The sequence below is a fragment of the Diadema antillarum genome, unplaced genomic scaffold (assembly GCF_040938485.1).
Source record: "Diadema antillarum isolate AM-2024a unplaced genomic scaffold, OU_Dant_1.0 seq00001536_RagTag, whole genome shotgun sequence".
Taxonomy (NCBI): Eukaryota; Metazoa; Echinodermata; class Echinoidea; order Diadematoida; family Diadematidae; genus Diadema; species Diadema antillarum.
This window is the reverse complement of record NW_027272268.1, coordinates 1,274,448-1,287,620: the sequence shown is the minus strand read 5'-3', so window position 1 is coordinate 1,287,620 and position 13,173 is coordinate 1,274,448. Positions and strand designations below refer to the sequence as shown.

Genomic DNA, 13,173 nt, shown 5'->3' with positions numbered 1-13,173 from the left:
AGCTCATGATAGATAGTTCTATAGCCATTTTAGAGTCTTGATGCCCGCCCATTCTGTGGCATGATTGTTTTTCAACTTTCAAAATAATCTGTTCATGATAATCTCTATGAAATAGCATGTAAAAATCAAAAGGTTTGACAGAATAGGACAGGACAATCCCAACACTTTCAATGTTGCCAGTTATAATTACATGTTGTGTATTGTGACATTGATGAACTGGTGTTTTCAGTAGTAGAAGGGTCCAAGATCAATATATTGTTTATGATACGGCTGTTTTTTGCATTATATCTTACATTGAACAGAGAGCAATTACCAAACAAAATGCTACATGCAAATGGATAGTAATCATTAAGACAATTTGTATGCCAATTCTCTATTTCAGTCAAAAGATATTAATAGCATTTTGATTGGTGATCTTATATAGATTGAGGTAGGTAGGCAGGGTAAAAAAAAAATGAAGAAAAGGAAAGAAGATCTTTAGTCCACACACAGAGATTAATATATCATTGACCCTTTGCAAGTGTGGATATCGCTTTTATAGGTCAGTGCTGAAAACTTTACTTAGGATGAGATGATAGCCACTGTCCCCCTTGGGACACTTCAGATTGCAGTGATGCATTGCTCGTAGCAGGAGAAACCACTCTGTCCATCCCCCAGCTCCTTACAGCAAAAAATCATAGAGATTTAGTCTTGTTTCCAAGCATTTTCTATTTCTGTGTGACTGCAACCCAATTCCCACTATCAATATTTAATGATTTATTTTTATTTTCATTTAGTCTACAAAAGAAAGTGTCAAATTTAGTTACTTATGGTACTTCAATGAACATACCTCACAATATATGATAGGGTTGATCAATAGTGATAGGTAAACAAATCCCTAGAAACTGATGATAGACTCTTAGCTTTTGTTCGTTCACTCGAATGCAGATGTTTTGAATCACAAATTGTGGGTTTGTTATGTTTTTCCTTCGAAAAATATATTCTTCAGTTATTTGGGGACAATGTTGACCTTCCACATGGAATGTATCAGTTGTAAATATTAGGGTTACCAGTAAATGAGCACCTGGGTGCTCACAGAATGTGTTTGTCATTAATGTGTCATCAATGTATATCTAAATTAAAACATCAGCAATCCATACCTTAAATATAATTCTTCCATGTGACTCGTATCAAAGTATATATTAAACAAGAAAAGAAAAGCTATTTTCAAGGTATGGAAATCTAGACAAAATTGAAAGTACTGTAGTGCCTTGAACTTAGACTACTTGAGTAAAGCGAGAAGAGAGATTCGTGCATAGACTCATCCTATAAGTTTGTCAGTGTTTCACCATAGAGCTCTATCAGTCCCAGGTGCATTTACCTCACTTTGACAGGTGACCTCATGAATTATTCAGAGAGGAACTTCACTTGCATTTCAAAGTGCTTGCTTACATGCACTCATGAATATGTATAAGGCTTCTTGGTTCAGCATGTGTGAATGCACCTGTGGACTTCATGCATTGTGCATTAATATGCAAAATAACTGGCAGGTTTTTCCCCCAAAAATACTGTTGTTTGGGAAGTAGAGTTACAATTTACAAAATTCATTTTTGGACAACTGTGCATATATGTCAAGAGTTTGTCTAGGATTGTAGAGAAGAACATGTGCCTGTGTAAACAAAAACAAAAAAAAAACAACTTACAGTGTATCTGTATACAGGTGTGGATTAGGTACATCTTATAATACTGTCCAAATGCTTATCATGAATACATGTAGTTTCTTCATCATTCACCAACCATTTCCAGTACTTTTTAGAGACAAAATTGAATATAATTATGCATAGGATGTATTTGATGTTTTTCATTTTCTCCTCAACAAGGCAATGGCTGGATACATTTGATAGATAACAGAAGTGGGTGTTCATACTACACAAATTCAAAATCATTTTATGTATGCTGTCAACACTTCGATCAAAAAGTTCAAATTGTAATTGGATAAAATTTCCTAGATTAGTGCAAAAAATGGCTTTAGTAGTGCACATATCATTATGTGCTAGCGAGGAAAAAAAAAAGAGCGTTCCCTTACCCTTTGCTAGCGTGTAACTTCACTGTAACCTTCCTAATTTACATTGTAGGACTCTCCACTTCAGCCTTGTCTTCTTTTACTTCTCGCAATTGCTGAAGAGTTGCAGAACTCCATGTTAGATAAAGCACCTTGTACCTGGTATGAAGCTCATGAATTTATGGAATCATGCTCTGATTACTGGCTTGTCGCAAATTAATCATGATTAGATTAAGTACGAAACGTAATTCAATTCCACAGTGTTGAACCTGGCCCCATGCAGTACATGCTTACAGTCAGCCAGCACTGTCTACATGCCTTGCTACGCTACTTAAATACAATTTATGACAGCCTTGTGTGTCATATTAGTATCACATTCTGATATATCAAAAGGATGTATACAAATTGGACTGGCTTTGAAAAAGAAAATGCCGAGGTTTTTGCTTTTATATAAAACTTTTGTGTGTGTGTGTGTGTAATACAGTTTTGCAAACACTGAAATGAGTTGTTATTGTCCCAAGCTGTGCCTGTCACTCCCCTCTACATCTGTGTTTAAAATTTCCCTAAACTTGTGAAGGCAATTCCTCTAAATTTTAGTACACTGAAAAATTTGTCAAGTAGAAATGTGGATAGATGTAATACATGCTTGCCTTTAATATCTGAATACAACAGCACCATAAATTAATTCTCCTGAGTGAGCCTTGGTGATTTCATGTGAACTCTAATAATAGGAAGGCACTCTAAGTTCAAGTACTGTGCTTTTATGATTTTGATGGGAAGTGAAGTAAACTGTATAGTGCTTTGAAAAAGAAAAAGAAAAACCTGTACTGTAGAGCAAGAAATTTTCGCGGCATGAAATTTTTGCAAAATGGAGCTGGCGGCCCTTTTTTAGAGGCTTGAAATTTTCATGTACTGGCATTCTGTCCATGTAGTGTAGACAAGAACTTTTGTGTGCATTTTAATGTAGTGAATCTTGGCTCTTACAAAATTCACCAAATTAAAATGCATGCAAAAATCTCTGGTTTTGCAATATGTATGTACAGTATGCTTTATATGTATATGGACTATTCAAGTGATATCAAAGCCACATGACCAGGACAGCTATTTTACATGTATGTATTTTTGCTGTGTTTCAATCAGTTTTTCACTGATATATTACTTTTGTGCAAAACAAATCTCTGTGTGGCTTATGACTAAATCTTTTATGTGAAATGACAGGGAGGTATGATTTTTCTGTCACATATGATTCTTTTATTGCTTTATGGGCCCTTCATATGCAGTCGAAAGGACAAGAATTCATCATATGCTTCACAAGCATGTTTGATATACTTCTGTCCAGTAGCTTACCGATCATATGTGCAGATAAGCCTAGGTAAACCAAGAAGCATGGCAAGAGAGCGGACATGGTAGTGCAGTGCAGGCACCATGTACACACACACAAACCTAATTTGAATCCGAGAAGAAAAAAAGAGTCGCTGCTGGAAGGCATCGCAGAATAGCTTACTGTAAACATTTCAATCAAACGGATGGAGGATGGTCGGCAGGAGAAAGGGGACGGAGATGGGAGGGAGGAATGGATGCGGGTAAGGGGGGAAAAAAGAGTAAGGGAGGGATTTGCGATGTGACCTGGTCACTGCACTTCCAGTAAATGATTCTGCATCTCTTGGTTGCTGCTGCTGGTGCAAGTATTTCTTGAGTGCCGGTGTCAATGTTTTCTGTTTGCCTGTTCCAGTTCTTCAGGGTACCGCAATTCATTCTCCTTTATGCCGGCATTTGATCTGACAACTTTATTGTAAGGATTTATCTTGATAATGCATCTCTGTACATGTTCATGCTCATGAGCAGCATATTCAATTGAAACTGGACTAGTATGTAAGGTGTTCATATAATAGCAGTGACTTTTTTGTAGAGAAATGTCCATACTTGTTAGCAAGAGGAATTGACCAATTTAACAACTAAATTATACTGCCCACTGTTGTTTCCTCATAGTATACACTAGAAAATCAAGGCAAGAATTATATTTTACCACATTTAGAAGTAAAAGTAGGCATCATGTAACATTTGGGTAGCCATGGTTTAAGAGTAAAAATCACTGTATGATTGGATGTTTTTATGGTCCTTTACCAAGGTAGATCATTTTCATGAAAAAACAAAAGTGAGACTAGAAGAATCACACATTCCTGTAATTATATTGGTGCTTTTTCATGTATTTTTGGGACCATTATATCGGTAGTTTTTCAAATGGCAAAAAGCTTGGGGATTATGCTGTTTCTGCATGTTCTAATGACTTAGAACATAATTATGAGAATGTGTGTTACAAACCATTTCAGAACACAATTTGAACACTTTTTCTTTAGCAAAACATTTCATTTGTTTTTGCACATCAGGTTTTGCTTTGAATATATGCAAAGGAGGGTTTCCATTAAATTGTGAGTGTGAAGCAGTATATATCAAGTTGCACTTTACTGGTAGGATAACATCTGGATAGCAATGGAAAGTACATAATGTTGTGTGTTGTTATGTTCTTATGATTCTATCTTTCTAGGAAATAGGGAAAGTTATAGAGTAACTGATGTAGAATACTGGCAACCTCTGTCACGTGAATATTAGAGCCCTATCAAAACCATCTTTGAAGCTTCAGAGGTTATAATAAAGTTGAATTAAAATGAATGGAAAGATTTTTTTTTTTTGAAAAGTTGCACTTGCCAAAGAAAAGTATGAATTACCTATTCAAGAGGATATTGATAAAACTGTACCTAGTCAGTGTGCTTTGTTTTCCCTGATGGGGTAATTTGGCCTTAGAAATCAATTAAGAAATAGGGATGACAGGTTATAAAGTTGTAATAACCTAGCTATCAAGCTTTGATGTAGTTCAGCCATAAGATTACTGGCATATTTATCAATGTAATTATGAAATATCGTAATTGGGATAGTGCACGTCAAACATCAGCCAATGTTATTGCTATCATTGCCCAAAGCATAAACATCCTTTTTTTTTGGGGGGGGGGGGGGGGTGGGGTGAGGGGGTGTGAGTAAGAAGTTGCTTTCAGATACTATAGATATAGAATATAATGTCATGGTGTAGGAATTTTGCACTTTACTGGCCCAGCATGAGAATAACAACATATAAATGTTTTAGAAGTAGAAAAAGATGTACAATTGTTGGAATTTATTGAAGTGAAGTTCAGTAAAAGTGGGGCAGTATGAAATGATTAATCAAACAAAAGTTTGTATTTAAAAAGTATGACAGTAACAAAGCGTGTTTGTGGCGGTTACAATTACACCAAATAGAGACACCACTTTTAATTGCTGGCAGGTTTTATCCATTGTGTGATGCGTATGGTGTAAAATTATTGAGAATGAAGCGTTACAGAATTCAATTTGTTCTCGTGTTACAATAATCTCCTCGTATTACTATTGTTCTTGTGTCTCGCTAGCTTTGGCGTCTTGCTGTGGGAACTCCTCACTGGTGAGGTGCCCTACAAAGGAATCGACACGCTGGCAGTCGCCTATGGAATCGCAGTCAACAAGCTCACCCTACCCATCCCTTCCACATGCCCTGATGTCTTCTCAAAGATGCTGGATGGTGAGTAGATAGAGAAATTATGCAAGCTGGAGAGGGGGCAAAATGCTGGGAAATTGCAGGTGAAATGGTATGGGGGAAAATACAAATAGTTATTTTCTTTTTGAGATCTGGGCAAAAACCAGTCTTTACTAGGTGCATTTTGTAAATTCATGCATGTTTTCATATCAAATAGATATATTACATTGAAATTTCAGAATAATCCCTTATATGTCCAGGCACTTAGCTTAACTTGTCAAGCTTTGTCATCAGCATTCAGTAATCTACCCAAACTTGACTTATGATTTAGTTGTCAAGCAAACCCACTCAGGTGTAGCAATGTGCTGCAGTCCAATAGGAATACCATGCCAGTTACGGAATGAAGCACATTAAGGGTTAATTTAGCAAACTGTTTGGATGCTACCATTGAAGGAAGTGAAATGTAGAGTATACACAATTTCATATTGTATGACACATAGATGTGCCATCCTGACAACCTTGGTTGTCAGTAATTTGATACCTTTTGCCTACTTTCAGAGTTTTGTGGGGTTCTTCTCTCAAGTATTTTTAAATATACTGGCATTTACCAGATGTCTTCGAATTACTGTAAGAGTGAATATTTTTGCATGAGTAATTTTTGGTGCTTAGCCGGGAAAGAAGAGTTTTGTATGTTTTTAATTCTGCGGAATCAAGACATTAATTCCTGGAACATATATGCCAAGCAATATGTGCTTTTATTTTTGCCTTAGCTTCTGGCTGCGCGAAATGTGCAAAAATTTCCACTTTTACAGTAGGCATCCCTTCTTCAAGTCCATCATGAGTAACTTCTGTGTTAAAAATGTGAGTAAGATTTGAAGACAACATGAAGGCAGGATGGTGAGCAGGAGAGATGGTGTTTTGACAAGGGCAAGTTCTGGCTCTGTTGTGATTAAAAAGCACATTAGGGGCTTGGTTTTGGTATGGCCGAGTTTTGTGAAAGCAAGGAGGGCCTGCATTAGGCACTTCAGTGTGGTATGCTTGCTGTCAAAAGGAATCAAACCCGGGCCGTATGACTTCCAGTGGTGAGCCTTGCACTAATCAGGCCAACGTTTCCTGCTGTTGTGTGTGCATCCCAAATTAAGGTGAGAGTAGCAGGCAAACACCTATCACAAGTCATCATCATCTCCCCTGTTTTCTTCCACCGTGGGATGAGCGGAGGAGCTCATCCCAGAATCTCCCATCATCCAGACATCAGATGCCCTCATGGGTGTCATCCGAGGATGAATATTTCATCCTCGGATGGGACAGGGATGCATCAGGAAACAAGAAACAAGAATGATGGCAAACAAGATGGATGAGAAAGAAAGTGAGAGAGAGAGAGAGAGAGAGAATTGTAGGAAGATATTAGGGGACAAAACAGATGCTTTTTGTCTATTGACAGTTGATTACATTTGAAGATACAATTCTACATTCCTCTGTTACTTCACTTCATCTTAATTGATAATCAATCACAAACAATACCCTTATCTCCTATGTCTTTTTTTTTTTCATCATGCATTCTCCAAAGTGACATACTTTTAACTCATTGAGGACGAGTCCCGAAATATACATCTCGAGCAGATGTCTATGGGAAATGTATTATTGTAGCAAAATCAAACGGTCTTCAGTGAGTTAATTGTTCTTCAACCCTTTATGTTTGCCCATGAGCATTTAGTAATCCATACAAACTTGACCTAGTTGTAGATTAGCAAGCACAATGAGGTGTAGCAATGTGCCTCAGTCCAAGAGGATTAATTAAGGCCATGGTGACACAATAGGGATTAGGGGAATTAGGTAATCTCTAATCATTGACAGATACAATGTAGTTTCCAGACATCTTCTGTACCAATCAGCATGGAAAGCACTCCAGCATGTGTGCTAATCAGTGAACAAAACAGCAACAGTATTGATTAATTCTTATCAGGTTTCCCCAAGATCTTAATGAAAATTAGTACCTCCTCACCCTTCCCCGTTGAAAACTGGCTGAATGGAGAGAAAAGGGACCATCCTATTAGTTTTATTGCAAGTATAGGATGTAGACAGCCAAATAGACAAAGCACAAGAGGTATCCCTGGGGCCAGCTGAAGATGTTCCCCTAGCCTGTTTCTTGCATGATAAATCCAATGTTCAACAAGACAGTGAGTCATAGGGTGGGGCCGTGATGCGACAAGTGCATCAGGATGATCAAAAATAGGCATGGGTGTCCTGCCATAGATGAATGCTCCCTCAAATTGGGTGATATTTTCTTGTCTTCACGCAAACACAGCAAGGCAGGAAGCATGCGCAGAGAGCAGTGGAAAAATTATATGTGAATGAGAGAAAAAAAAAGTGAAAATGCTGATGAAGGCAATTGAAATGAGGAGATGATTTGGTCCTGATGACACATAGCAGAGAGTTGTTTGCTTGCTTTACTTTCATGGATGATGAATTGAGCATTGGGGCACAGAGAGGGAGAGAACACATGGGGCAAACTTACAGGCAAATTGATGAACCTTGCCTTGAAGACGGAGAAAGGCATTTACTATACTACTTGCCTTTCACAGGATTTCTTGGCAGGAAAATGTTGCTGTGCCTGCTTGCTCTGACAAAATGAGTATTAATTAATGAACCTTTCTTGTTCTTAAAAGGAAAATTGAGGAATCGGGCCAATATCAAGTTGGCAGCTTTAAATGTAAATTTTAAGTTGTTGTTTTCGTTGTTAGGGCAGTAGGCCTATGTCATAGGATGATGTTGCCTTGAGATAAAGATATAATATTCAAATATCAACTGCTACAGAGGGAGATGGTAAAACTATTTGCACCGAGGTGATTTCTCGACAGTGCTATGCCCCGAGACGGAGTCGAGGGGCATAGCACTATTGAGAAATCATCCAAATCACCCAAAAGAAAGCAGTCGATATTTGTTTAATATCCCTCACGAGGGATTTATCCATTCAAAGAAACATGAGAAAAAGAAGTGATGACAGTGTGCCTACCTTACACGCGTTGCACGTACATTGCATGCATGCAGCGCTGCAGAACGTGAGAAATTTAGATATCGATCGCAGAATCGGCGATTCCCAAATGTACTAGATCACGCTCTCGCGCTCACGCTGGATAGATCATTCAGTAAGAAGTTGATAGGCCCTAACCGTAAGATCTAGTAGAAAAACTGGGTGATTGATTTACCAGTATCCGGATTAAGAATAGATCCATTCTTGGTTTCTAGAAAAGAACGATTCATCAAAGTCTTGTAGATTCCACAGAAACTTTTTCCATGTCAGATTAGCACTTTCAACAGTGTCGAACTATTCAATAAAATCTCCAAAGTCTTAGAGTTAACGCAGAAACAGTTTGTCTCCAAACAAGTCTAAAGTCAACGCAGAAACATAAACACATTTACAGTGACTCAAATCACAGGTGGCATTACTAGGTCTGGTAGGCAAGGCCTACTTGTTGAAAATATTGACGGTGCAGCTGTGGAAGTGGTATTCTGGGCGTTGGTTTTTCGTAATGTTCATTGTGTAGGAGGCTCTGGTTGTGCTTCCAGTAGTGACCGTGGTGGTGGTCTGCTCTTGTGGAATGAATGGAAGTGTAGAACTATTGGGTATTTGATCGAAAACCCGCTCTAGCTGACTATCAGTCAATGGTGGCACATTTTCAGTCTCAGGCTCAGCACCCATGTCCTCAGTGAGAGTTATCTTTGATGTAGATGGTTGTTCTTCAGCATTTGTCTTCGGGTACGTGGATTAGATTCCTGACAATGTTTCTGACATCTTCTTTTTCTTGGCTTTACTTGTGCGTGCATAGTTCTTGATAGAACTTTCAGCTCTATGGCCAGACACCATCATTATGTCTCGAGATGGATGTCCTGCCTCGTCCAGAATTGAGATGTTAGTTGCTGGCAGGGAGTGATTTGTGTAGATTTTGCAGCCTGCTTCTTCGCAGATTCTCTTCCATGCAGACGATGATGATAAGAACCAGGGAGGACAGATGTGTTCCTTGCCGGGAAATCCTCTTTGCCCTGTAACCAGCCTCAAAATGTACCTGTCCAAACTGAATGGTGACTGTAAATGGATGTGGCAAAGGCCAAAATCAAAAGCAAAGAGAAGGTTTTTGGTATGCATGTCACGAAGTGTAAAGTACTCACTGTCACTTCCATTAGCTTCATGAAGGATAAAATCTCTTGGCATCATATTCCTCAAATTCTCCATACCTCTGTTGGAAAGTAAAGCATGGTGTCAAGGAAAACCTTCTTCTGGAGACCATCGGGAGATGATAAGTCTAGACTTTGCAGAATCGTTGTCATGTCATCCTTTGAAATGGCAGGGTGATGTTTCACAGCAGCATGGCCTGTTGCTTTCAGATTTTTCACGACGGCTTTGAAAGTTTTTCCACTTCTCGAAAAGAATTCATCCTTGGTAATGTCCATGTTTCTTTACTCCAAGAAATGTTTTTGTAGGCTAAATCGCAAGGCTTGCATTGTTTTCTTGCTGCAGTATTCTCTGTTTTGATTCCGAGCTCCCGCATAGAATTGGGAGAGAAGAAGGTCTAGATCTTAGAGCTTCGTTATCCAGATTATCGACATCATCGTCAATGTTGGCATTTATTTCCTTCCAGAAATCCCGGAAGACAGAAAGTCCGTATCGGATTTGTTTCTTCGTGCTTTTGCTGTCGTTTCCTTCGTTAAATTTCATCAATTCTTCGACATCTAATAGGTGAAAACGGGGATGGTTGTCGGCCATTTCATCACGGTCACTACTGGAAGCAGCCATTTTTTCGAATGAGTTGGCTGGAGAGTGCCTAGCCTGCCCTGCCTGCTAGTGCTATACGTCTGCGTACCGAAAGCACACATTCTGGCTACCGCTCGCTAGATCTACGTACCTATACACAGGTCCTACACAGTGCCAACAACCAAGTGGGCCTACGTTTACACGACACAATTTGCACGCATTGTAGGCAGTGCAAAAATGTGAGAAATTAGATATCGATTGCAGTATCGGCGATTGCGTGCAAATCGTGGATTCCCAAAAGTACTATATCACGTTAGCTAGTAAGTCATTGCACCCCATCCAGCTGCTTGTAGCTAGCTAGTAAAACTACACAATTTTTGTATTCTGTACAATCCTATGGCAAGAAGCTTTACATGAGGGATATAATACATCCTATACATTGCAAAGGATGTTTGTAAGACATGGGATGAGAATGATAAAAAGGCATGCTTTAGTCCGACGACTTGCTGGCCATGAATACTGTAAAATTAGAAATTTTCGCATGCATGAAACTTTTGCAAATTTTGCGAGGAGCCAAGATTGGCAAAAGAAAAATCTGCATGAAAGTTTTTATCTACACAATGCACTGAATGCCAGTGGCAATTTGCGAAAGTCTCTCGCTACTTAAACAGCCATCAGCCCAAATTTGTGAAAGTTCCACGCTGAGAATTTTTCTGGTTTTGCAGAACATGAAATTTGTTTGTTGTTGTTTTTTACACAAGGCTGATTAAAGATTTCTTGATTTCCAAAGTCTTTGCATTAGAGCAAATAAAGTATAAAGTATAAAGCTCATAAAGTATGCCTGTATTGCAAGCATCACCCCGTGTGAGGTGATGAGTTTTTATGGGAAACTTGTCCGGTTTCCAGCGAAACTGCAAGCGGATATTTCCTTCTGAGTCGTATCTCAGTGTACCAAAGTCTCTGATGTATATCACCCACATGCAAAACCACAAGTAATAAGTAGCAATAGCACTTTAAAAGCTGAGTTCACCCACAACCTCTGGAAAAGAGGTCTTACAGTATCTGTACTTGAAAATATAGCGCCTGAGTGCGGGTTACTGTGGCAATGTATTTGCAGTCAAGATCAGCCTCCTGCTCTTCCATTGGCTGTTAGATAGTAGTAGTGCTAAAAGAGTTTACAGTAAGTTTAATTACCATCACATTGGTGAAGACCATCAAATGATCTGCTTCTTCATATCTGATAAAGTAGACAACGAGGTGTAATTGGGCAAAGGAAAACCATAAATGGACAAACCTGAAGTATTTTAGGCTGCATTTATCTTACTTGAGAGAGAGAAAGAATCACATTTCAAAACATGTTTGGAATGACATTTGCAAACATGGTTTGAAACATGATTCTCGTGCCGCGTTCATCTAACCATCATCAAATTGCAATTCGAGTGTTGCCACTGCGCAGCTGCTTTGCACAGTTTGACTTGAGAAGTATAGGTCTCCTAAGGCCCATGTTGTAATCTGCAGGTTGTATACTGCATGGAAGTTGACCTTGGCAGCTCAAGGATACACGCATTTCAAAATGGCATTGCCTTTAACTACTCTCAGAAAGGCGATTGTGGTCTCGAATGTGTTTTAAAACGTCCTTTGAATGGCGTTTCAAATCAGTGTTTCTAAATGGTTGCATTTAAGGATTGTGATTCTGCCTCAGAAAATTTTTAGATTAGCATAACCGCACCCTAAAAATCATGCAATTAATTTGATAACTGATGTCCAGGAAGTTTTTAAAGAGGTACTGAGGGTAGAAACCATGGGAATGAATGTTTATAGAGGAAAACAGAAATGGGAATTCCAGCAAAGAACAATGACATTGCATGTTGAAAAATTTTAGTGTAATTTAGTTGGCAGCAGTTAAAAGATTGAAATTGTACCATCTTTTTTTTTCCCTTTGGCATAGAAATTTAAAGTGAGAGAAGTACTGTACTACGATACCCTAACTGATGAGTGTCGTGACCATCAACATCAGGGAATTCAAATGTGTTCAGCATGATGTTAACAATGTATAGTTTGAAAGGATAGATATGAACAAGAACTCTTTTTTTTTATTTCCTTGCCAAAAATAAAAGGGAGAAAATTACTACAACGTTCTGATTGATGAGCATGATATAGTATGTGTATTCGAATATGTTTTAGCATGCTGTATATTATGAAAGGAGAAATATAAAAACAAAACAAAACTCAGAATTATTTTTTCCAAGGAAGTGATTATGAGCTGTGTATTTTTTTAAAGGATATCCTGTACTTAAATAATGACAAATGTGAGGTGAAAGAAGTAGCAACATTCAGGAAGTAATCTTAAGTGCCTTGTGTATTCAGCCAGGAAGATGAAATTTCTCATATGACACACAGTGCAGAGGAGTAGCTCCCACCTTGTCGTATGTCTTAAAGGCATAATTTACAGCTGTACCATTTGCAGATGAAGTAAACACCCAGATTTAGTGCTTCAAAATAGTTCTAGAATATGAGCTAGGAATAGAAACAACCATGTAAAAATTTTAATCAGTATGATTAATGTTTAAGTATTGTTCAATATATAAAATGTGGACAGTAGCACTTTATAATGAGAATGTTTTTTGACTAAACTATCTACAGTTATGGTGTTACATTGCATACCTGGTGCTCGTGTAACAAAAGGGCAATATATGTTAGGCGGATTGTTCAATTCAATTCACAAATTTGTTTGAATCTTGACATTCACAAAATGTTTGGCATCTACAATATACAAGAATATATCGTAAAATATGCTCAATCTGTATACTATGTTTCCGTATGTCAATGTATGAATAGATA

At 38.2% G+C, this 13,173-nt stretch overlaps 1 protein-coding gene across 1 annotated transcript in view; it reads left to right on the top strand.

Annotated features, from left to right (window-relative positions):
- LOC139710478 (mitogen-activated protein kinase kinase kinase 11-like) overlaps window positions 1–13,173 on the top strand; it is a 73,166-nt gene that overhangs the window by 36,127 nt on the left and 23,866 nt on the right. Inside the window, exon 3 of the mRNA XM_071622393.1 lies at window positions 5,479–5,627. Coding sequence (XP_071478494.1) covers window positions 5,479–5,627 — 149 coding nt within the window. The remainder of the gene's footprint in view (window positions 1–5,478; window positions 5,628–13,173) is intronic.